This window comes from Macrosteles quadrilineatus, unplaced genomic scaffold, assembly GCF_028750875.1.
Source record: "Macrosteles quadrilineatus isolate MER2022 unplaced genomic scaffold, UCM_ALF_1.0 Scaffold_9__3_contigs__length_116548681, whole genome shotgun sequence".
NCBI lineage: Eukaryota > Metazoa > Arthropoda > Insecta > Hemiptera > Cicadellidae > Macrosteles > Macrosteles quadrilineatus.
In genome coordinates, this window is record NW_026542602.1 from 47,665,707 (window position 1) to 47,691,155 (window position 25,449).

Genomic DNA, 25,449 nt, shown 5'->3' on the forward strand with positions numbered 1-25,449 from the left:
TAGAATGCCAGAAAGCCCAGTGGTAAATGGCATTTGGGTCCAGTAAAGATTTCGCTTGGAATCGAACCATCGATTATCAGTTTGAAGTCGAGTACTATATACCAGTTTGGCATCCCAGACAATTAATTAGAGGGTTAAAAATGGAGCACCAGACAGTGGTGCCAAATTGATAAATTATTTTAGATGTGATGTATAACAGTTGATGCCTAATAACATAGATAAAACATACGTTGGTTAGTCTATGCTAATAAGTAATAATGGATTACAGTAATTGTCCGGGAGAGTAAGTTTTAACTCAGCAGTAATTTTAAAGTTGATTTACAACCTGTCACCACTCACCAATTTCACCCTTTCACGCCTGGGTGCCTCGTTGTATTTATTTATAGGATATTTTAAAATGGTTTGAAAAATTATTACAACCAACTATAGTTTGTTTGTAAACTAATGACATTTCATAGGGATCTACGGATTGAGGTGAAGACATCGAAGGTAAAAGGGTATTACAACCAACCTTGAAGAACACAGTGAAGTGTGAAGTCTAGCGCAATAATTTAAACGTAAAATAAGTTATATTTATTTACGTTTACAATCCTAAGGAATACAAAAACTTAAGTAAATAGAATATTTGATTATTCAAGCCGTGCTATGACTGTTACATCGTTCAATATATGCACATGTCCTCATATAGAACTAATGTTGTGCACGATGGGTTTAGTTAGAGCTACATGGAAGCTAAACGTTATTTGCTAACGTTATCAAAGGCTGAGACGAGAAAAATTAAAAAAAACATTGTTTTGAATTTTAGGTTATGTGGTTTTATTTTTGAATTTATTTATTTATACAGACGAAGTTTTCTGTCACTAATAAGTTGATCTAACAATTAATTAACTAATTTTGTATAAACCTACGATAGATATGATAATATTTAATAATTTGGAAAAACTGAGCAAATGGAACTCGAGAATAAAAGTTTTAAAATTTGTAAGTTTCAATTCCCCAATGATTTTCTTTAGAATAGGCCTAATAATAACTTAGGCCTACTAACCTGTTTGTTCTGTTTCTAGAAATTTAACTATTATGTAGGTTTTACCGATTGTGGACTTGATTGGGCAGGCCATTTTGCAATCTTTTTGGCTGCACTTTAGTTTACGTCCTACACTCATGCGAATAAATATTCCTATATCGATTATTTCATTCGGTATATCAAGTTTGGTTAGTTAGACAATAGACAATAGACAATATATATTTATTCCTTTAAGCATACAGATGATAATGCAATAGGACAAGTCAAGAATTTTACATGGTAAAATACATATAGGTGAGACAAATGTTTTATCTAGTTAGGTTAACCTAACCTAACTAACTGAATGAAGTAATCGATATATCGATTAATCTATAGGCCTATATATCAATATTTTTCATTGGAATGAGTGTAGGACGTAAACTAAAGTGCAGCCCATGAATATACAGTAAGCCTACGTTTCTTTGTATTTGGACTTGTTTAATTTACTCAATCAATTGTAAACTGCAGTCACCTAGTCTACCCAACAAAAAACTTACTGTATTTATTTCTTAGGCCAATTACGATGCTAGTTTTGTGTCAAATACTACGCTGTCCATTGATGTGAATCTACCAATAACTTCACTTGGCCTACTTACTAATAAATCAATCGTGAACATGTGCCTTTATCAGGTGACACCCCAGGTATCTATGCTACCGTACTCTGATGTCCACTGTACAGCATTATTGCCACTAATTAATTTGGAGCTGTTCTTTGTCATTATGACTTGTCTGATTTTTTTGTAAGCTTTCAAACTTTTCAGGGAGCGCTTCAAACCCATGTCTTGTATTATTTATCTTGTGAGTTGACTATTAATCATCTTATAGACAACAACTAGGCCTAATTAAGTTTAGTTAACTTAAGACATCAAGGTAAAAAGGATGAAGAAATGCATTCCATATACTTTTACTATTGGACAAAATTACAATGAACTCTCTTTCCCCATTCATCTATGATATAGGCCTATAGAGGGTTTATTCGTTACAACATATTATTATTATTTTGATTGTAAATCCTTTCCTGATTACGAAGAAGAAACTATATTCATTTTATATAGCCTACCTAGGTAGGGCCTACTGATAATAATTTATAAATCCAGGCCAAGGCATAAAATATGAAATTTGTTTTCAGGCTCAAAGAAGGCTAGCCTCAAGCAAAATTAATAGCAACGTAAACCTTCAAATGTATACAGCTCAGCAACAACTTACAATAATAAACACTCTGCATAACTGTGTTATAAATAATATCACCAGGTATGTACGGTTTGAAAATGTATTATTATCTCCATTAGCATTCACCATTTTAAACAGTAAATTTACAAAAATAATCTGACTAATAATGTAATCTTTATACTGTAAACTAAATATACAATAGGTTATCAATAAAAAAATGAACACATTTAAAGATTCCTTAAGAAAGCGGGCAAATATAAAAAATTAATACACAACATAAACAATGTGAATAATTATGTAGGCCTATAAATTAAATAACTTAAAACTTAAAAACTTACATATGACACACTTTTCTATAAATTGGAGGTTAACAGCTCTAAACCTGCTTTCCTTTTTTTAAAATCTATGTACAATTATAGTTTGGTTTAAAATTTAAATGTATATGCTTCTTGTCAATAACGCCATGGATGACTTTATGCTTAGTACAGTAAAAACAGATTTCAATGGCATTGATCAGTTTTATTACTATAGTCTGATTTTTACCGGAGTGCGGCTGGAGCTCAGCCCTACCTGCGAGGGACCCGACTCACGCACGCACACTCACCACCGTCCTAATTGCCTGAAAGCCCCGATCCCTATTCACTAAGTAGAAATAAAACATACATCAAAATAGCAATTCATTTGATGTTAGATATACAGTAAAATGGTTAGTGTTAATAAATTTGTCGTTTAATTCAATGAAAAATGAGTCCAAACACGATATGATTATGACAAGTAGCTAGCTAATTAAAACGTGTTAAAATATTCGTAGCTTTTACACTTTGTAAGCAAAATATATATTGTTTGGTATCATTTTACTAAGCATTTTGAGCTGAAGTCAAAAGCGGTTCCAGATTTTATAACAAACGTAAAATAAAAAAAAATGATAGTTTAATTTCCGTGAGCCAGCGATGACTCGCGCGGCAGGACAATGGTCCGTCCCACGTCCGTCCTAATCCCTTGCGTCTGTGTGTGTGAGGCCTGCGTGTGTGTGAGTAGGGTCGACCCTTCAGCCAGCCGCTTTCCGTCAACAATCACACTATAGCAATTTTAAATAGCCTAGGCCTATTTACAGGGTTTTTAGGACTACCTATAAAATGACCTATCAAAATTAAATTAGTTGTTTACATTTTTCATTTACTTAATGCAAACCACCTATGATAATTCTGTTTATGCTAGGACGTATTTAAACGAGAAGAGATTACAAAGTCTCAAGCCTTTGTTTGAAGGGACCCCAGTACCGACAAACCTAGAAGCCTTGTTGAATGTCAGTGGTCTCGGCCCAAAGCTGCTGCACAAGATTTGTGACAGTATACTCAGGGATTCAACCACTGATGTGTCAGAAGAAGGAAAAGACAGATCCGAAGACTCTAGCAAACAAATTCAGAAACTCAGGCTGCCAGCTGGTTTAGTTACTCCTTCATTTATATCACAGGTAAAGTACAACTCTAATTATCCAAGTAGATTTGGACCGTATCACATTCGGATTGTAAAAAATTATTGGTTAATTGGATTTGTTGAAATTTGGAATATTTTATTGAAAGTAGGCCCAAGTCGAGCCTAGATTTCACTAACGCAGAATGAGTCTGTGATGATTTCACAATTGAAGAATTGCTTTCACTGCTATTGCGCTGAACAATGATGATTTTTAGACCCTGGGAGACAATTATTGAGTCAACAAGACCATGGAAGATTTTGATGCGATCTTAGAAGACGATGATGATGTTTCTGTGAAATAGTTAAAATAATATGTGCATTCCACGCTCATATAGTTGAGTTGTATTTTTCACAAAGATACTGATAGACAGAGGTGCCCATCCCCCCCAAACCCAGAGGCGCAACCCCCCCCCCAAGCCAAAGGAGTAGTTCTCCCCCCCCCCAATTTATGCTGCCGTCTATTTAAACCTACCCTCCCCCCACCAATTTATCTGACAATTTTCCCTTTACCTCATAAAACGAGCATTCCAATTTAGTATTTAGTAAACTTGAGGTAAAGAAAAACAAACTTGCTGATAATAAAAATTAAATGTTTAATAGGAAACGAACAACATTTAACAATACTTCATTAGGTATATCTAACTAATGGACGAATTAGAAGTGTTTCAATTTACATTTCAGAATCTCTATTGTCAGCTAACATGTGTTCAGTATTGCAATAGACAACGTCTTCAAAACGTACAACAATATACTAGGTGAATTACTCTACTCCAACACAGTATTGTAACTGTACAGTATATTAGGTGGCGTTAAATTTTACAGAGAAAGAATCTCAGAGAAGAATTTTAAGAAATCAAACCGCTTTAAAAATGCATTAATAATACTTTGGCAAAAAATTTTTTTTTTTTTCAAAATTATAGGCAGTCACGAAATAAGACAGACTTGTTGCTCGCCACTCCCTGGCTCAACAAACACCGCCACTCCAAACAACACACTCCAAAAACTCGATTTTAACTCTACAAAAATCGCCAGGCAAAATACCCAGGTTTTTGTGACGAAGTAATCTTTAATTAATTTTGATAGCCCCAGGATTGCCTTTTATGACTAATAATGGTAGAAACGCATCTTGTCAGACAATCTGTTTATACACAAAACACGAAACGATAACAGATAGGCCTATCAATTCACGTGAGTATATTGCCGCGGGCAGGACTGGAAGTAAACTGAATCAGGTTATGACGGAAAGACGTGGTCTCTGGATTGTCGTCTGTGTTATCAAAAGCTGATATTGGACTAGTTGTAGTGACGGAGGAGAGTGTTGAAAATGTAATGGGATTCATAATTGAGTTTTCCATTTAAAATTATTGACAATAATAACCAATTTATCTGCTGGATATAAATTATGGTCTCGAAATTCTACAGTACTGCACGAAAGGAAATTTATTAAATACTTTGAGGAGTTTGAAATATATAAATACATAAAACTAGGGACAGCGCAAAATTTTTGAGTGAAAACACTCAATTAATTATGAATCCCATTATACTTTTAACACTCTTCTCAGTCTACAATAGTCCTATATCAGCTGGTGACAATGCAGACGACAATCCAGAGACCACGTCTGTCCGTCATAACCTGAACCTGATTCAGTTTACTTCCAGTTCTGACGACGGCAATATATACGCGTGAATTGATAGGCCTATCTGTAATCGATTCGTGTTTTGTGTGGTGGAGGTAAAGAACCACCAAAACATATGTAGCAAATAAAATTCGACACTGACACTGGTATATTAAGGATTGTCTGACAAGGTGCGTTTTTACCATTCTTAGAAGCAAATCTTAATTACGAATGGCAAAATGTTGTTGGTGTTGATAGTGAGCTACTTAGAAACACTTTTTCGGGCTGCTTATACAAAATTTGTCATTCATTATGACAGCTAGCAAAAAACATCCCCCCCCAAAATCCCCTCAAAAAAGTCCCCCCCAAAAATTCCTGTGGCGCAAACGCGCCACAGTACCCCCCCTCTGGGCACCCCTGCTGATAGATATCCAGAGGTTTAACTGTTGCCTAAACAATTATTAATACGTATCACACAACAGAAACACTAAATTGGTTATCCAATAAGTTGGTGAGTAACGACTAGGTGTTATTAGTTTACACTGAGGCTATTGTACTTGTCATCCTTATCTGTCCACAGCAGGGCCGTCCCTAGGGTTGGTGGGGCCCGGAGCAAACAAGGTCATGGCGCCCCCTCCCCCCAGCAGTAATAGTCGCATTCGCATATTTTAATACTATGTTAATACAAATAGCTGCTGCGCGGCACCTCCTCAACCACGGCGCCTGGGGCAGCTTGCCCCCCCCCCCCTTCGGACGGCCCTGGTCCACACGCAAAACTGCAATGTCCTTTGTTCCTCATCAATCTTAAATGTCACAGGTTGGTGTGGACAGTGTGGTCAGTATCAAGTTAGGCATCAGCACCATCAGCTGGGCTCGGCTGAGGGTTGGCGATGGTCAGCTAGACTCATGGGACCTTGTGGACATCTCTGAGTGGGCTGAGAAGAAATATGACGTTCACTCCATCTACGACTTGGTTAGTAAATTGTAAGGACCATCAACGATAGTTCTGGTGAAAAGATTAACACTTCGTAAATTGTAGCACATTCATGCATAATCTCATGCAAAATAAAAAAACAAAATTTACCACATTACATAAATCTAGCATATACTTAGCTTAAGTTTAGTTTTTTAGGTAGTTTTTTATTTAATGACTATTGTCGCTTGTTCTTACTGGGTCACTTTAAGCTTATTTTATAATCTTTCATACCTCAATAGAAATCCATCGCATAAACTGCAAGCGTACCCTCTGGAGTTCATTTGTGACTGACTGGAATTTTTACAAGATTTGCCCGCCATTAGACCACAAGTGAACCAAAACTGCCTGTAGGCCATCAATGAAACTGCAAGTGTTAGAGCACTGGCTCAAAGAGCTCCTATGTGACCAAAAAAGTGTACCAAGGCTGGCCCACTGATATCCTATGTGACTAAGACTGGCTCCCAAAGTTCCTATGTGACTGCAAGTGTACACAGACTACCCCGGCACTCCCATGAGATTTTGTGTATGCAAAAAAGTCTTTCGAGTACCTTTCCTAACAATTCTTGGTACTGATGAAAAAATACAGGGTTATTACAAATGATGTTCATGATTTCATACATACATAAAATATAGTTTTATTTGTTATGCAAATAATTAAAATGGTTACAATTTTTGAAAAACTCAAAAAGTTTCGACACAGACACACAGAACTGTAAATGCTTGATACGGGAACCCCTTGTGGTACGACAGATGTCAATAATGTAGTCAAGCTCTTGCTAGACCTTGAAAAGTGTGTCCAGGTCTATTGTTTCGATAGCATCGGTAATCCGTTGCTGGATCTCAAGTATGCTATCTGATAATGGTGATGTGTACGCCTTATCTTTGATGTATCCCCACAAGAAAAAAATCAGGGGGTGATGTCCGGAGATCTTGTCTTGCAGTTCAGGGGTGTGTCATTATTCGGACCACCGAGCTCGTTTCATATCTCAGGCAGCACATTGTTAAGTTCAGCCCTACTACAAGTAACATTCAAATGCAGCCATTTCTCTTAAATTTCAAGTATCACTTGCCAATATAGTGGTTACTAGGGGGATCATCGTTAAACCTGGTTCTAAAGTGTCGTTGCACACTAATAACAGATTGGTTAATGTAATATTCCAACTGGCAAAAAGCTGTCCTGCCTTCAAATTCAGCCATTACACAACACTTACAACAATTGACTTGACAAACAGCTGATATGCACCCAAACCAATGTAAATGAAACTTTGTGAGTTTTTCTTTCCAATGGTACCAACTAAAATAGTCTTGAAACAAATTGACCCAGTAATATTTATAATCAAAATCAGGAACATCATTTGTAATAACCCTGTATGTCTAATTAGAAACAATAGCATCATTATTGTGACATTAACACTGTTTTGCCAATTGGTACAGGGTGGTACAAAAGAAACCCAAAAAATAAATGGTTAATAGTTTACTAAAACAAAGCTTGCAAATACTTAACTAAACAAAAATATGTTTTACGTGTCGTCCTTCGTTAGTAAAAAAAAACAAAACATATTCCATTCGGTCCATGATCTTGCTGGCCATCTCAGAGCATTGCTGGGCGGAAATGTCTCAGAACACCCGTTCAATGTTGTCTTACATGAAATAGCGTTTGCGTTTCCTTTTTTTTGCACCACCCCGTACAATATAAAATTAGACTTTCAGCATGATCTGCGCAATTGGCATGGATTGATAATATATGTAATGGATTAGGGCAAACTCCTAAAAAATATTTGTACTGGCATTTTTATTGTGTTTTTTTTTCTCTTTTGAGGAGATTCTGATACTGTTTGTTGGCGATCAAGAAGATTGAAGCTTTACTGTATTAGCTAAAAAAAAATTTAATAAAACACGACAAACTTATCAGATTTGGATTACATTTTACATTTACCAACTCTGTTAAAATTAACAGTGTGATGTTAATTGTTCAGGTGATGGATATTCGTGGGGACATCCCTGATGGAGATCTTTACGTCTTAGAAAACAGCAACTGGAGTAATGTTGCTAATGTGAAAAAGCCAATGAAATTCCACATACAAGAGGCCATGCTTACTACAGCTATTTGTTCTGTCTTTAATCTTATCGGTAAGTAAAACTAATTACATACTTGTCTAAAAATACATTGATTTTTAATACCTATAAATTCCGAGTGGTTATATTATTTCAAAATATTGTACTTTTTATGTGTATGTATCTTATTATGTACAAACTAGCTGTACCCGTGGGCTTCGCCCCGTTTAACTTCATAAGTATTCGCATGGCTCATTCACGTCCTGGTTGAAGTTCGTTCGCTACGCTCACTCACCTTTAGGTTGGAGCTCGTTCGCTGCGCGCTACGCTCACTCACCTTTTGGTTGGAAATTAGCTGTTGTCATAAATTTAAAAAAAATTAATAGTGCTGCACCCTGTTGGTAATCCTTGTAACTTTTATGCTATTGCACATCATAGAACAGAACCAACTAATTTAATTGAAACAGCTGTTAAGATTCATTAATTCCTTTTAAATATGAAAAATCATAAGATTAACATGGGGAACTACAGAGCCACTGGGGCGGAGCCCGAAAGGGTTTTTGAGATAAGAATATGCTTTAATGTTAATCGGGAATGTGAGCTATCATCATGCCAAATTTAAGCCCAATCCGTCCAGTAGTTTATGCGTGATTGAGCAACAAACACACACACAAACATACACACAAACATACACACAAACTCACAAACTTTCAGATTTATAATATTAGTAAGATAAGATACCTTCAAATAACATCCAAATAGGTTCGTTAGTCAAGATTTTTCCTCCTATTTCGTTAATTGTTTTTTCAATGTGCAACATATTGGAAAAAAATCCACTTTAATGTTGCAAATCAAGAACTTTTGAAGTAAGGTGGGTAACTGAGATTTAATTCTTACTAGAGATTTTTCAACTGTTAGGCCTACTTATTCTTTTGATAGTGATGGAAAGTGTTACTTTAAAGTAAATATTTTTACGATTTCAGATTCAGGAAAAGAGCCGAACACAGCAATGCCCAACCGAGTGTATTTCCTGAGATCGTACACACCGTTTAGATTGTTCAGCAAAGTGATCGGCTCCGAGAGAGTTAGTGCTGAAGACATTGTTTTGAACATGATTGCTGGAGAAGCTGATGAACGATTTAGGCAGATCAGTTTTGTCAATGGAACTTCCGACAAGTTCTTGAGTTACAACGGTTCCATGAGAGACAGTATGTGCCAATCCTTGTTGCTGGTCGTTAGTTTTGCCGAACTTATCATGTTCAAAAACCCAACTGGTCTTAGTATGATTTCAAAGCCGATAAAAAAGAAGGAGAATAAAGAATAATGACTAAAGAGGGTGAACTCCCGAGTCGAGTTAAATAAGCATCCCTTTGGAAGACAGATTGGCTGGACCAGCGTAAGGCTTAAGAAGGACTAGTGTTGGTGTCGCTCCAGTTTTACCTTTCAAGTTTAAACCTTATGCTTATGGCATGAAGGTATTTGATATACTTTGTGTGAGCTTTCAGGACAGTGTAGAAACTATTTCTACTGGGCCTATTGTACAGTGTACACCAGGGGTGCCCATCCCCCCCAAAGCTCACGTCGCAAAATCCCCCCCAAAAATCGTTGTTTAACCCATGCCAGAAGGTCTGGGGGCTAACCCAAAATTATGTTTAAAATGCGGGGATGGAAGGGTGCCCCCGACACTTCTTTAAATTTATGGGAATTTAAGCGTTTGAATCAAACTTTTAACCCAATATAAATGGATGATTTTCTTTTAAAACTGTAGTAGCAAACTATTTGTTAGTTTAGTTTTAATTTAAATGTGTTGGATTTTTGACATGCACACAATTTGAATCAAAATTGGCCATGTAGTTTTTTTTAATCCGATTTTCCATGAGTTAATAGGTAGGTTTTAAAAGGGAAAATCACAAAAGTTGCAATAACTTTTGAACCATAATTTTTACGGCATAGAGGGTTTAGGCCTACACAATTTTTGTCATAGTCAAATAGTATAACATGTTAATTTTAATTCAAAATCGTCCAGGCCAATTCTGAGAAAATTTTATTCATCCATTATTTTATAGGGTTTTATGGAATATCACTATTAAAAATCCAAAATGAAAAAAAAACCATCTGGAGAGACCATGGATTAGTACCTAAAATACTGTAGCTCTATACCATACATACACACATACAGACAGACACACACATCACTTCGAAAACCACTTTTTTGGGATCAGGGTTTTTACATAAACAACTCTTTTACCATATTAAATTGTAGGGGAGAAAGTACTTGAAGTTATGTCAAAAAGCTTGAGATATTTTCTAAATTGCCCTTTATAATCCACTTCTGAGTTTGGTCCTTTTTAAATAAGTGTAAAATATTCAGTCTCAAAAATATTACTAGGCCTAAACTTAATAGGTAGTATATTTCGTGCCTAGGGCCAAAATGAGGTTTTGCTGGTTCGAGGTAGTTTTTAAGTTCGATACGAGGTCGAGGACTTAAAACGATCAAGAACTGCAAAACCATTTCAGTCCGTGGTACGAACGCTATTATTCACCACCCCACACTATACCCTATTATTTACCACTAATTCACCTCAATGATAATGCACTGCACACTGATATAGTCAACACAACTACAACTTTAAGGTCATGTGGATAAATAATTCGAGGAATCAGCAAAAATAATAATAAATAGTTGCTAGGCAGCGGTGACAATAAAACAACTCTATTGCAATGCTATTGATAGTGATTGTGTATTTAAAGCGGTCAGCTGATTTTGCGGCCCTAGGGATGTAAAAACCTGCTCGATCCCCGAATGACGATGACAGCTGGCATGGCCTGCACAACGTAACTTTCAACCATCAATTAATGTGCCTATATGTAAAACAGTTAAAAACATCATAGTGTGGTAAAATAGTATATTACGTTGCTAGTCCTGAATCCCGTGCGAGACGAAGTCGAGTAGTGGTTTTTTTTATACGAGTCCGGCCAACACATTTTGGACGAGTGACGTATGATAGTTTACGCCATACTACTAAATCCGTTCAAATCCCAATATTATCACCAACTAAAGGACTAAAAATCACTAGTCATAACCTCTCGTTTTTGTTATAACCACTCATTGCCACCCAAATACAGTATAATCAGCTGATTGGTGTCCGGCAATAGTATATTACGTTACTAGTCCTGAAAATAAGTGTTTACCGGACGAGTGTGGTCGTTCCCGTGCGAGACGAAGTCGAGTACGGGATTACCATACGAGTCCGGTACACACATTTTGGACGAGTTACGTACGATAGTTTACGGCATACTACTAAATCCGTACAAATCCTTATATATTTCCACAACTATACAAATCCACCAACTAAAGGACTAATAAACACTAGTCATAACCTCTGAGAGAGGTTATGTTTTTGTTTATAACCACTAATTGCCACGAAAATACAGTATAATCAGCTGATTGGTGTCCGGTAAAACTCATTGCAGAACAGTATTACGCAATGAAACCCCATTTGAATAAGCTGGCGGCAAACAGCTGTTTTCTGGACTAAATCCTTGCGTGGAAAGTTCATCAAAATAATGTAGTGTGGCGTAAAACTCATTACAGTACAGTAGTACTGTATGAAACCCCATTTGATTAAGGACAAACAGCTGTTTTCTGGACTAAATCCTTGTATGGGAAGTTCGTCAAAATAGTGTATTGTGGCGTAAAAAAATAATTATAAATCTATTCTAAGACTAGTAAAATTTGTTTGAAGCTCTTTCTAGATTCAAGAAAAGACAATCAAATACAATTTAATCAATCCAGAATCATGTGTTTCAGTTCTTGAAGTTAACGTAAACACATAGCCTATCAAAAACCTTAATTAAATTGTCACAGTACTATGTCAATTTCTTCCAATGAATAAATGACCCAGGCATATTTATTTGGGAGAGCCAAAATATCATCACAAGCTTTCATGTTGTTGTTCATGTTGTAAAAATAGCAAAATGATTGTCAATACTGTTTTTTTTTATGAATCAAGAATATATTATAATAAACAAACCTAAAAAACCATCAATAGGTTCTCAAGGCAATGAGACTATTTGAGAATGAGTTCATAATGTAAAGGTAAAAACAAACTCAAATTGCAGATACAATTTAATAAGCAACCATAATCCTTGGACAGCAGTTGGCATGGAGTTGTTCTCACTGTCAAACATGATACGAGTCAGAAAGTGGAAATCCACATAAAAGTATCTATATATTTAATAGCAATCATAAAATGATTTATTAATCAAGATAAAATGTTAAACGGGATTTTGATTGCATAATAACCCAGTAATAAATTAAGGAGGTCGTAAAAATTATCTGATTAATCTTTGATGTGCTTTTAACCAACCACTGGATTGAATCCCCCCCCAAAATCATAAAATCCCCCCCAAATAAAATTCTGATGTCGCATTTTGCGACATCAAACCCCCCTGTGGGCACCCCTGGTGTACACAAGTAATATATATACTGACTCAGATCATTAATGCTTTTTTACTGACACCTACCAATATCCAATGTTAAATTCTAGAAAGAGTTAGTAATGAACAACACAATTATCAATTACAAACTTTTATTTCAAACAAACAAACGTAAAATATACAATTTAAAGTATCATGCTTTCATTAAACATGTTTGATTTCTTGAGCTGAGATTTGTAATGGTAACTAAACAATTTGGTAACATAGTGGTTTAATAATATACAATAAAGAATAAAAAAAAAACATAAATAAACCTAATAAAAGTTACAATATTTCACGTTTGAAATATTGGCATTAAAAATACATAAATGATTAAGCACAGTTTCTTTTTATCCAACAATAATTTCTTGATAAAAACATGGTTGATTTCTTTTTGTAAGTCCTATAAACTTAAATAAAAATAAGCTCACAATAACAGTCAAACGAATGTTATATAATTTTTTCTGATTTTGCTTGAATTAAGATAAGTTAATTTTGATCAATTAAACTCTACATCTTTATGCACTTGATACTTTTGCTATGTGCCATCCATCCTACAAAATTATATTGTATTAAACATATATTTAGGCCTGCAATAAATTATCAAACTAATATAATCAAACTCTAATACAAAAAAAAATTGAAGAACAATTTTGTTGATCAAAATATCTAATATGTGGAATTAAAATAATACACATTGCAAGAAAACTCAATGTATATACTGAAATGGTCTGGAAATGAAATAACCTTTTAGGTATAAGGAAAAGTGTAAAAGTTTTTAGAGCTTATGCATACCTCAAATAACAATATAAACCTGTTCTCAGTTCGTTTTAAAATAAAAATCACAATTATTAAACAAAACTCCTACACAAAATGCTTTATTACTATATAACATAAACCAAGTAATGGAAACTATTTATTCCGTTGGTGTTTTAAAACTTTTTACAATCTTGAAACTATAACTATAATAGTGATGTCTAATGTGTATTTCATTGACTATACAAATCGAAAAAGAAGCTGGCTCTACTTAAAAAATAAGACAAACAAACACTTAATACTTGTAGATCAGACAAAACTCTCGTCAAAGGCAAGGGAAACAATATAAGTTGCACTTTAAAATGACCAGTCATAAAAATCCAATCTTAAAATTTAACTACTTAAATACAAGATAACTACAATACAGGAAGATATATCTGAAATAAAAACAGCAAGTGTTAGGCCTAGCAACTATCGCATCGATATAATGATCTATTCACTAATGTCTTTACTATCATTAAAATATAACAAACTCTTACATATAACTTACCAGTAATGGTCAACATTTAGAGCCAGCTTTGAACTTGGTGTGCAAGTAACATTACAACGTAAACAGAAATAGGAACTGAATGGTAACAAATGAGACTCGTAACGTTAACATTTAAGTATCGTTAAGTGCCGTTAATGGCAGAATGAGCAAGATGTCTTGGAGGGATATAAACATTAAGCTATAATTGTGAAAGCTTAATCTAACCACCTGCACTTCCAAATTAAAATAGTCGAACAAACAAGTTCAGTTTTTTTGTCGCCTACATTAATGAGTTTTTGTGTTTAGCCATAGAACTACAAAGTTATTTGATTATGTACTTTTGAAAATTAGTGTTTTTTTTTGTGATGTCATTTGACTTTATTGTGCATTCAAATGCAAGTTATGAATCTTAAAACAAGACCGTTGAACCAATGAAGGCTTCAACTTTTTCAGTTGACATATTAACAGTTTAAATTAAATAGATTTTCAAAATGTTTATGGTAGCTTCTGAATATTAAAATAAATAAAAAAAAAAAAAGTAAAGACGAATGAGTAAATGCAGTTTGCACTTCCGTATAAAGTTAACTAATTTTATACATGCAATTACCGTTAATATAGTTTACAAGTCATTGTTCTTTTAGCCTCACGTAGAAAAATTTCAAGGGTATGAACTTGAAATTTAGATGGAAATAAAATAACTGTGCATGTTACTTGTTACAGTCTGTATGATGTAACCTGTATTCTGACCTAAGGTCTAACTGGGAACAGGCTAATGGTTTAAGGTCCGGGCCACCCAGGTAGATGGATGGTCAGAAGACATAGGTTACATCATACAGACTATAGTTTCTAGTAGTGTAAGATTACCTTGTACCCCTCCCTGGTCCACGTTTATGCCTAATGGCTAGAACATCCATCAAACAATCGTCACTCACAAAAAATCTAAATTTTGAAAGTGCAGCTGATACAGATAAGCCGATCTATAATACATCTATTAATGAACACAGCACACGGAGTATATACTCTTACATGAAGTCTTGGATCAGGAGCTGGCTTTTGTTATAAGAAAATTGAAACTTATATTGTAATGTCTTTGAAAACTGTTTAAAAATAACTGTGTGTGTGTCTTTTATGTTAACTATAACGAAAAAATGTTTTAATTCAATAAAATGTTATTTCTAAAGATTTAACTGTTGATGATCGTGTGTTCTAGAAATGAGAATTTTAACAAAAGCAGCACCTGAATCCGTTGCTATGACCATGTTATTACTGACGTCCTTCTAACTTTATGAGCATCGGAATTGACTTGGTTACACGCCACGTGCTGTCTTTGCTCTATACTTTATAGTATGACAATAACATTTTGGACAAGATTTACTGTACTTTGTAGGCTAGTTGGTTGATTAAAAATGTAACAGTTCCAATGTTTAGATAAAGTTTTGAATAGTACAATTGGAAAGCTTTCGGTTTTTATTTGTACATACAAGAATTTGTTAAACTATATTGTTTTATTATATGACGTAGGAGAAGACGTATTGTTCTTATGACGTTATTAATAAAGGGTTATGTTTACTCTTCTGTCATTTTTGTCTTTTTTACTGGTTTCTGATGAACAATACGCACATTAACTACGAGCCTGAGATAGCTATTTGTGTATTAAAAGCGCAAAGTACGTCACTGCCATTCGGGAACTGTAAATAGCAGCATGAAGATGAATTGCACGTAGTTGCCATACGATTTGAGAGTGACAATGACTGTTTGTGCTCATAATACACACAAGATTTTTCCTACCACCATAATTAACTTATCATAACACACAGAACCTTTTAGTTGTATTTAGGTTATGTTATTTGCTTACCGGTTGTTAAAATACCAGATCCGCAGTAGTGGTTGGTGTAGGAACGCCAACTGTAAAATCAGCTGATTTAGGGAGCAACAGAGCGGAAATGAGCTATTTTGCTCACTTTTTACAGGTTTGGAAATGTGATAATTGCCATGCAGTGGTAGGATAAAGAAAATCCCGTGTGATGGTCAAAATCAATTTATGTTGTTCATATAAATGTGGCCATTGCCTCTCCAAGCTTAAATAACCAACGGTTTTTGAAATTGTTTATTAAATTCAATTTGGTTAATTATTTCTTTTATTTGTATCGCTTCGTAAGAGCAAAGACAGCACCAACATAATGCTTTGAGCCTTCGATGGCTTTGCACGTTTTGTACATTCTCATGACTACCTCACAACAAATATATATCTTGAAATGTTAAAATAAATATAGGTAATTGAACAACATTCATCCACTATCTGGTGTTCCTTACAATAAAACTGTACAATCTGACATTGAACAAGTAATCAACCGTTGTAAGTGATTTATTTACAAATGCTCGATTCATTTCAGCACCATGCAAGATAAAACAGAATATCCTACGAAACTAAACGGACTCGACACTAATGAGAATGTGATTGGTTTAACCGGAGTAATGATGAATCAACTACAAATATTGTACAAAAAACGTCTAAAGAGAAAGACCACATGTTATGCTTGTGGAAGTGATTATAGTTTATGGTTTAGTAATTTTCATTCAATCCAAAATAAATGCCCAACTGAAAACTGGCAGTAATAATTCTAAATGCAATCGACAAATGTATAAGGTTTTGTTGAGGAGTTTTCGTTTTTAACTAAGTATGTCAAACATTCAACAGTAATTTTATTTGAATTACTATGTGAAATAATATTTAAAACTAGGTTAAAATTAAAATTTTGAAAATTTGGGAATGTGACTCAACTGTTTTTCCTTTGTTTCATCAATTGTATGCAATCTTTTAAATGGTTAGTTTTGAGATAAGATTATTTAGTTTTACTTTTTAACATGTCTTATGTACAATAGTATAGTAACAAATTCGTAAAATTACTTTTTGGTCTATATTTTAAATGTCTTTTTGGTAAAAACAGAGTGAAATATAAATAAAAACATTACATATAAAACAGACAACTATCTTGGATATCTAACAAAGCTCTAACGTACTCAAAAGTGTAAAACCGGAATCAAAAACCTTAAAACCGAAATAAAAACTGTCTTTTCTCTTTGGCATTTGAAATCTTCTCGTCTCGTACTTACGACTAATATAAAAAAACACAGACACATGGGGAGTGTGATTGTATAGAAGACACTTGAACGGCAGAAGCCCCGGAAACGTCTATCTGAAGTATTTCAACCCCGTGACGACCAAGAACTTCTCGATGAAGAGTTCTGAGTCGAGCACAGCGATGTGAGCGGCGCGGCCAATGAGGGAGTTGGCTGTGTTAGGGAGAGCGTGATGTACGTCGTAACGCACCAACGTCACCTCCGGCTTGCTGATGATGGGGTACAGGATGTTGTGCACCATCTCTCTGTATGCTGCCCCTGCAACATACATGCTGGTGAAGCACGTACAGGGAAATTGTTCAGTATGTCTCCTCGGTTCTGTTTCAACTCCCCATTACTGATAGTTCCAGTTTGAATTTTTAAATTGTGCACTTATCCATTTCAGTGGGAAACCAATAACAAAGCCCATTCTCTATGAAAGAGCTGCATGCCACTAATGTTATAAAGTTGAAGAATAATGGTTTTGTTGCCAATGAACGTGTTCCTAGACGCTGCCCAAGTCGTACTGGGTAAAACTTGATTCTTTATCAGCTGGCTAGGAGGTTACAATGGTGCATTTCAGAACTTTAGCCTAAGTATCTTAACCTTAAGTTAAATATCTTAACCAAAATCGTGTCGCAATCTTAATGCCGTAACCCCTAGGTCTAGCCTGAAGTAATGTGAAAAACAATCCCGAGCTAGTGCCTAGCGTCCTAGGACAAAAATAGTGCCCTGACAAAGGCTATAGAGACATTAAATTGTTCCAGATTCTGAAAACTACCCCAAGCAGGGATCTACAATCACTAAGCACAAATAGTTTAAACACATAGTTACCTAGGCTGCAAGTATCTTTGACTGCGGCTTTGCAGAGCTCGATGCGTGCAGAGTGTAGAGGAACGTATCGGTCCTGTGACGAGCCACACAACAACACGTGTCGGAAGTGTGACAAGTGACAACGTTGCGACAGCTTGTACATGAACGTCTGCCTCACGTCTGCTGCGTCTCTCAGGGCGAGCTGTAGCAGAGAGCCTGACTTCTTCCACTTCTGCATAAACCACATTCCTGCAAAAAAATGTTATTTTACTGAGTAGAGTCCCGTTAGTCCGAAATGGTTGGGACCGGGCCCATTTCGGATTACCGAATATTTCGGATTAAACGTTTTTTTTGTTTTTTTTATTTTTTGAAATTTTTTTGTCTTATTATTACTACTTTTTTCGGACGCAGGCACGAGCCCGGGATTGTTTTTCACATTACTTAAGGCTAGACTTATTGGCTGCAGCATTATCACTTAGTAAAATCCATTTGTGATTTGGCGGACGAAAATGTAAAATGTTACGGTAATAACAAAAATGGTGAAATATTAATTTACTAAAATACTCTACAAAAAAGTCTATCTCGCCCAGCCGCTACAGAATACTTTGACGAGGTACAGCTAACTGTGTCAAAAGTTTAATAAAAAAATTCAAAAACTTTCCAAAAAACTTCAAAAAATTTCAAAAAAAATTTCAAAAAATTTTCAAACATTTTTTTTTTTTATTAAAAAATATATTTTTTGGTTTCGGATTAAACGGACTTTCGGATTACCAAAGTTCGGATTATCGGGACTCCACTGTAGAAACATTTCCTGATATTAACGAAATTAACATTGCTCTTATAGCGGGCAAATCCAAGATGGCCGTAAGCTTCCATTGAGTCCCTAGGAGAACAATTTAAAACTACAAAGAACATTTCTAATCCCACAGTATACTAGATATTTGAATTATAATCACTTTGGTGTTAAAAAAAACATTTTTGGACGATAAATAAATAACTCTTCAGCAGCTGTTTGAAATTATCCAACATGGCCGCTAGCCTCCAAGGACTCTATAAGTATCAATTCTTAGCTCTGTAATGTATTCCTAAGCTAAGCTGCTTTTTCCTCCACACGAGTATCCGAAAAATAAGAGAAAAAACAGTTAAAAGCGAACTTTGACAGTAACTCACTATTTGAATGGCTCATATTCAATTATATTCATATTTTAATGTCTACTTTTGTCAGTGGTTGTACCCACCCATGTTGACCAGGCCACTATTGTTGTACAGAGTGCCGAGGTGTGGACCACTCAGTGACAGGAATGTGTACAGTCTGGGCAGCAAGTGTTTCATCTGAGGTCGTGCGATGGCCGCCCGGATGATGATGTTCCCTAAGGAATGTCCCACAAAGCTGATCTTGGTGGGGTTGAGACCGCACGCATCGACATGGTACAGAATCTCTCCAACCAGTCGGTCCGTCATCGTGTCGAAATCTGAGAACGTATCACCCTGTGGAACAGTAGAGAATTTAGTCGTAAAAAGAGTGATTTTGTTGCAGTTTTCCTAGAAGCTACAGAAGGCATTTCACCACATTATTCACTCATCCTTTATTCATACCAGGTTAAAATATGCAAAATTGAGTCCTTCATGAAATGATATAATGAATAGCTCAAATACACAAATATTTTAGTATACTTGAAGGCTGACACAGTTACAATCTGTCAAGTTCCTCTGATAACTACTGTACAACTTGTCCTACACACCTGGTTCCTCTCTGACATGAGGAACTCCAGGTTGGCCCCCGGCAGGCCCAGCTCCAAGTATGTCTTGACCAGACGCAGATCCGCAGAGTTACCGTCCAGTCCGTGGACGCAGACTACGAGATGCATCCCCTCGGGTGAGAAGATGCGGTACTCGTCGCTTATGTGGAAGTAAGGCAGCGTGGAAGCCAGAGTGGGGAAGTCACTGGAAAACAAATGTACAAGTTTAACTACAATAGTTAATACAATGGTAATTTTGTGGTTTTTGTGCCGAAGTGAACTATTTTAAATTGAGATAAGCCTGCTATCCTCACAAAAGTCCTTGAATCCTATGCCTTCTTTCCCTATGGTACATCCCCATCCTCAAACAAAAAAAAACATACTTATGCTCAATGTACTTATTTACTCTCTTTCTTATAAACGTTTCTTGCAAAATCTTGGAGTAAACTAGGTAAAGAAAACTAAATAATGTGTTACTCCTGGAAGCCCACCTTTACGTAGACTTGCCAAACCACCTTTGCCGAGCTCCTCTGAATATACATGGTCTGAACTTACCAAACTGTATAAAACAAACTCCATTGAAGCCACAAAAGCAAGGCCATTCCCTGACACAAATTTGGGGGTTTATAGCACCATGTGGGGGGACAACAAATTGATAAAATTTAAATGTCAAACAACAGCATTTTAAGACATTTTAGGTTGATTGTACCATACACGGTTTTGAAACTCTTGGTTATTAACTTACAAAGATCAATTAATTATAATTTGAATTTGAGTAATTCCTATGTTAACAAAAAAATTATCAAAAGGTTTAAGGTTAAGGGTTTTAATGCCTTTGAGTAAGGCCTAGCACAAGAGAACTGCAAAATAGAACAACATAAATTACTCAACACCTAAAGGCAGAAAATCATTTTCTTCTAACCAATTTTCCTACTTTAATTTTTGAAATGACAAGAACAATAAGAAAGCTTCAAGAAAACCTCTTCAGACTATCACCAGCCAATTCCGAATACGAATTTCAAATCACACCTGTAAATGAGGCCAGAGAAATTGATTTGTCTCTTGAACTCATCTTTGCACTTCTGGAATGAGGCGGAGTCGTCAGTCTGAGGTGTAACGAGTCGTTGCCTCATGTTCTCCTCGTTGTAACACTCGCAAGGCGCCTCCTCTGGGGTGGGACCACCACAGATGAACCTTCACACAACACACAACATCAGGACTGAACATTACCCAAAATAGACACTGATTACATGTACCCAATGAAATTACACTTGTGATTATTTTACTCTTTATTTTGACCCAAGGAATCACTATGTAAATTATGTCCCTACATTTTTTAACACCCTGTATGTCTTGGCCCAAAAAACCGGGAAAATCCCCATAAGTCAAATCTTTAGTTTTTAACCGCCCTGAAATGTTTTATTTCCCCCTGTTATGTTATCCAGAATAACCACAGGATGGTGCTTAGCAAGCACTCGGCCACTAATAGAGCTTATATTTACACGTACCAAGCCTTTAGAAGGAACAATGGTGGACGAGATACCAACGATGTTTCGATTTTCAGTAAGTTTGCAAGCTAGGCCTAGGTTACGAGCACAATTTTCTGTAATAAATGTTTGCTGAGCAGCACTATCCAATACAGCTCTTGCTACTATTGTTTTACTACCAGTGCTCAGATGAACTAGTGCAGTACCTAACAGCACAACATTACCAATGGCGTGGGACAAGCCGACCAAAGCTGTCTGTGGCTCTTTATCAGAATTTTCCAGAGAAGGATTATGTGTTTTGCCTGCAGAAACCTGCTTATCGCAGTCCTGTTTTGAATTATTGTTTTGTGAGCTCAAATGTAACAAACTGTTGTGACGTCGCTTGCAAATTCTACAATTACGTGTTGAAGCACAGTTTCTTATGCTATGGTCTTTACTTAAACAGTTATTGCATAATGAGCTATTTCTAGCAGCAGTCAATCGTTTTTCAGGGGTAAGGCCTAGGAAGTCATCACATTTAAATATCAAGTGGCCATTTTTACGGCAATGATTACAAGTCTGAACGTTTGCAGAGAATAGAACAGTTTTAGCCTGTGAAGAAGTTGCCTGATAGGAAGTGGGCGGTTTTAGCCTAGAATTAGGCTTGGGATATGCAGAAACACTTTTGACTGAAGTTTGGGTCAAGTTTGCTGCTTCCAGCTGAGTACATTCCTTTTCGATGAAATCCAGAAATTCCTTGATTGAAGGAACCTGTTGCGGTTCATTTCGGCTATGCTCGAACCTTTTTCTAAAATCATGGTCGAATTTACGCAAAAGATGCAGAGTCAAAAACAAGCTTTCCGTACATATGTCATGATTCAGAGCACGAAGCGCATTAACATTTTCTTGAAATGTTGAAGCAAATGATCTAAGTTGTTTAACAGAACAGCCATGCATTGGCGGCATATCCAAGATGTTGTTAACATGAATTGTGATGAGTAGGCTAATCTAGAATTGTTATAACGTTGCATGAGTTGCTGCCAAGCAATATGGTAGTTGGCAGTCGTGATAGGTAGACTTTTGACTAAGTTTAAAGGCTCACCGCTAAGACAGGACAAAAGATAAGTGAACTTTTCAACCTCTGTAATGCTACTATTTTTGTGCACTGAGTTTTCAAAAATGTTATGGAAAGCAACCCATTTTTCGGGTTGACCTGAAAAGGTTCCGAGAGTAAGTCTCGGTAACCGAACACCACAACCTCCAGAGTCATGTGAGGTTGAACCTATGCTACTCGAATGAGACTGATCGAGTTTAGGCTCAATAACCGGAGTGAGTGCAGCGCAAACGCTATGAATTTTCAAATACAAATCATTGATATTTTCTTGAAGTTTAATGACCTCATCATCATCAATGTCTTCAGATAGTGGATCCGAATTGAATAGTTTGTTGAGCATTGACTCAAATTCAGTATTTTTTTTATTAGCAGTTGCTTTAATAACCTTAATTTTTTCAATCTGAACATCTGAAAGATTATCAGGGCCTATTGTATGAAGCGCAGTGACTTGAGTGTCGAGCTGAGATAGACGAGCCTTGGTGAGTTCCGCTTGCTTGCGAAATGTAGTATACCGCAATGGAGGCATGATGAGTAAGCTAGTTCATGAAGTGCACAAGTTTAGGCCTACCTACTTATTAATTCAATAAGCCTATTTCACAGACTTAATGTAGTCTAAAAATTCAGCAAAAAATATTAAGTTAGCCTAACAATTAGTAAAACATAATAGGCTTACAGTAACCAACTATGGAGCCAGTAAAAAACATAAACAAAACTCTTCAAAAGAATCAATTGAGTTGTGAATAGGCTAGGCCTATGAAGATGTTAAAACAAAACCTCTTTTTCTTTCCTTGTCTAGTTTAACAACAAAAGACCAAGTTTGTCAATTAAGTTGAACTAGGCTATTGTTCTTCTAACTTGGATAACAAGTCTCACATTTAATAGATTACTAGGCTAGTTCTATAAAGAAGAGAACATCTACAACTGTGAACCTGTCAGCATCTGTGTAGGCCTACTTAGCCTAACTATAAAATTGGTTTACAAAATAATCAATTCAGCTGAATATAAATCACAAAATAAAATATAAAAACCTCTCAACTTAATAGGCTATAGGGTATAGATTCAATCAAATTGATTAACTCAGATTATACAATACTTCCGTTCTCTTTTTTTCTCAGTTGTAGTTAGGCTAGGCAACTTGAGTTTATATTCCAACAGCTATATAACTTATGTTTGTTGTTACTAAGGCTTTGAATAGGTATTACTTGTATTTTCTCAAAAGAGGTATATAAAATAGGCTAGTTTGTAGTCAATGTCTAAAAAATATGCAAGCAGTCGTTTAATGAGTTGACTCATCAATTTGAATAAAGTTGAGACACAATGGCTCAAATAAATGTCTATTAATGTAGGCTAGTGAAATGAAATGAATATAATTAAAAGTTAGTCACTATTTATTCACACTGGAACTCAGTTTTAAATCACAACTTAAATCTTGAACACAAGTCACTTGCAAAACTTGACATGAAAATCGACATGAAAACTTTCATGTTTGAGATTGAAAGGAGAAAAGCACATGTTTTACATTACTATTCCATGGACTGAACACTGAAAATCCGGTTTCGAAAGTACCAAAAATGTTATGTTTTGGCTGTAATAACCATATACAAAAAGCAAGAGTTTATAAGTGGACTGTATAAATATTAACTGATGTTTGTTACCTTGATGTTGCATTGGTTTTCACTAGGCCTACTCCTCTTCATGTATTTTCCATTTAAAAATTTATTGTCCAGGGCCCCTTTTTGTGGTCCTCTTCATATTGCATACTGGCAATTTAGTTAAATATATCTTGCAATGCTATTTTATATGTATCTTGCACTGCACTTGATATTAAATGATATTAATTTTGCGCTGTGAACTGATCTGATGCTTACTGGCATCAACATGGTTATAGTAGCACACACTAGCACAGTAAAGTGAGAGAGTGATTGAACTGTACTGTATGATTTTTGGACTGCTTGCATTTACAGGACTGACAACTTAAAAAATGAAATTATCCTGCTCATACCAACTTGGTATTATAAGAAATTAAATTAACTATTCTTTCTTGCTTACTAATAATAAATTAGTTATTTTGACAATATCTTTTGTCATGTTAAATAAAATATATAATAAAGCAATAATTACATGACACCCCCCTATGTTAATATGGGAAATAGCATTGTGACTGATTCTGATAATATGCCCTATATGCAAGCCAAAGTTTACTTGTTGAATTAACTGCAATTTAACTAAATTACTAGTTGCTCTGCCCGTGCTTCGCTACGGGGTGAGAATGCAAAAAAGAATAATACCGTTTTACTTTAAGATACTATAATATACTATGAGAAACAGTTACAACACACTTACCAGGAAACATATTATAGGCAAAGGCTCAATCGTGTTTATTGATAACCGGTTTTTAAATGAAGATCTCTTAATGTATTACAGTAATATCATTTTATATAGTGTATAGCATTTAAAATACATTCAAAAGTATAATTCATTGACCACATGGCACCATGAAACAATTCTCCTTGTAAACAAATTAAATTAAATAGCAGAACAGCATTTCCGACAACAGCTGTAGTTTCATAACAATGTTTGTTTCCCATGTTAATCTTATGGAGAAATACGAAACTTCAAAGAGCTCCAGGGCCTCACTCTCTAATTATTTTCCTAAAAAGAAAGTTTCCTGCACAACTTCACGTTACGCTCTTTCCAATGACACCAAAAACATGTCAATCGGTTCAGCAGTTTCGGAGGAGTAATTGTCACAAAAAACCTGCTTGCGTATTAAATAAGTACGAGAGGTCGTCCAGTGGTCGAAACTCGACCAAAAATATGTAATGTACTCACTTAACTATTTTCACCCCACACTGTAAATAAAACATGTGATTGGAGTTTCCTCCATTTGTTTTGATTTTCTGTTTATATTTCGTTGTTATTTCGTAACCAGCATAGCAACGCATAAGATCCATGTTATTTTTTTACAACTTTTAAACTTATTTTTTGTGCTTATCTTTGAGCCTATTTAAATTTATAAAGGGATTCTGCACACCTACAGGAAAATAGCTTTCCAACGGTATGCGTAGATTTTCCCT

The 25,449-nt window shown here is 35.5% G+C and overlaps 2 protein-coding genes across 5 annotated transcripts in view; one reads left to right on the plus strand and one right to left on the minus strand.

Moving 5' to 3' along the window:
• Positions 1-836: 836 nt before the first annotated feature.
• On the plus strand, positions 837-9,870 carry LOC129002985 (transcription elongation factor, mitochondrial). Its single transcript, XM_054431149.1, has 6 exons — positions 837-981; positions 2,193-2,314; positions 3,452-3,707; positions 6,143-6,298; positions 8,278-8,431; positions 9,340-9,870. The coding sequence occupies exons 1-6, from the start codon at positions 916-918 to the stop codon at positions 9,678-9,680; spliced, it is 1,095 nt and encodes a 364-aa protein (XP_054287124.1). The 5' UTR covers positions 837-915; the 3' UTR covers positions 9,681-9,870.
• A 4,792-nt stretch (positions 9,871-14,662) lies between these two features.
• The window catches only part of LOC129002109 (protein FAM135A), a 117,589-nt gene continuing 106,802 nt past the window's right edge, over positions 14,663-25,449 (minus strand). For all 4 annotated transcript variants that reach the window (XM_054429683.1, XM_054429681.1, XM_054429682.1 and 1 more), the window contains 5 exons: positions 20,822-20,986; positions 19,796-19,997; positions 19,292-19,541; positions 18,075-18,302; positions 14,663-17,519 (listed from right to left, as the gene is read on the minus strand). In XM_054429683.1, coding sequence (XP_054285658.1) covers positions 17,314-17,519; positions 18,075-18,302; positions 19,292-19,541; positions 19,796-19,997; positions 20,822-20,986 — 1,051 coding nt within the window. In that variant the 3' untranslated portion in view covers positions 14,663-17,313. The remainder of the gene's footprint in view (positions 17,520-18,074; positions 18,303-19,291; positions 19,542-19,795; positions 19,998-20,821; positions 20,987-25,449) is intronic.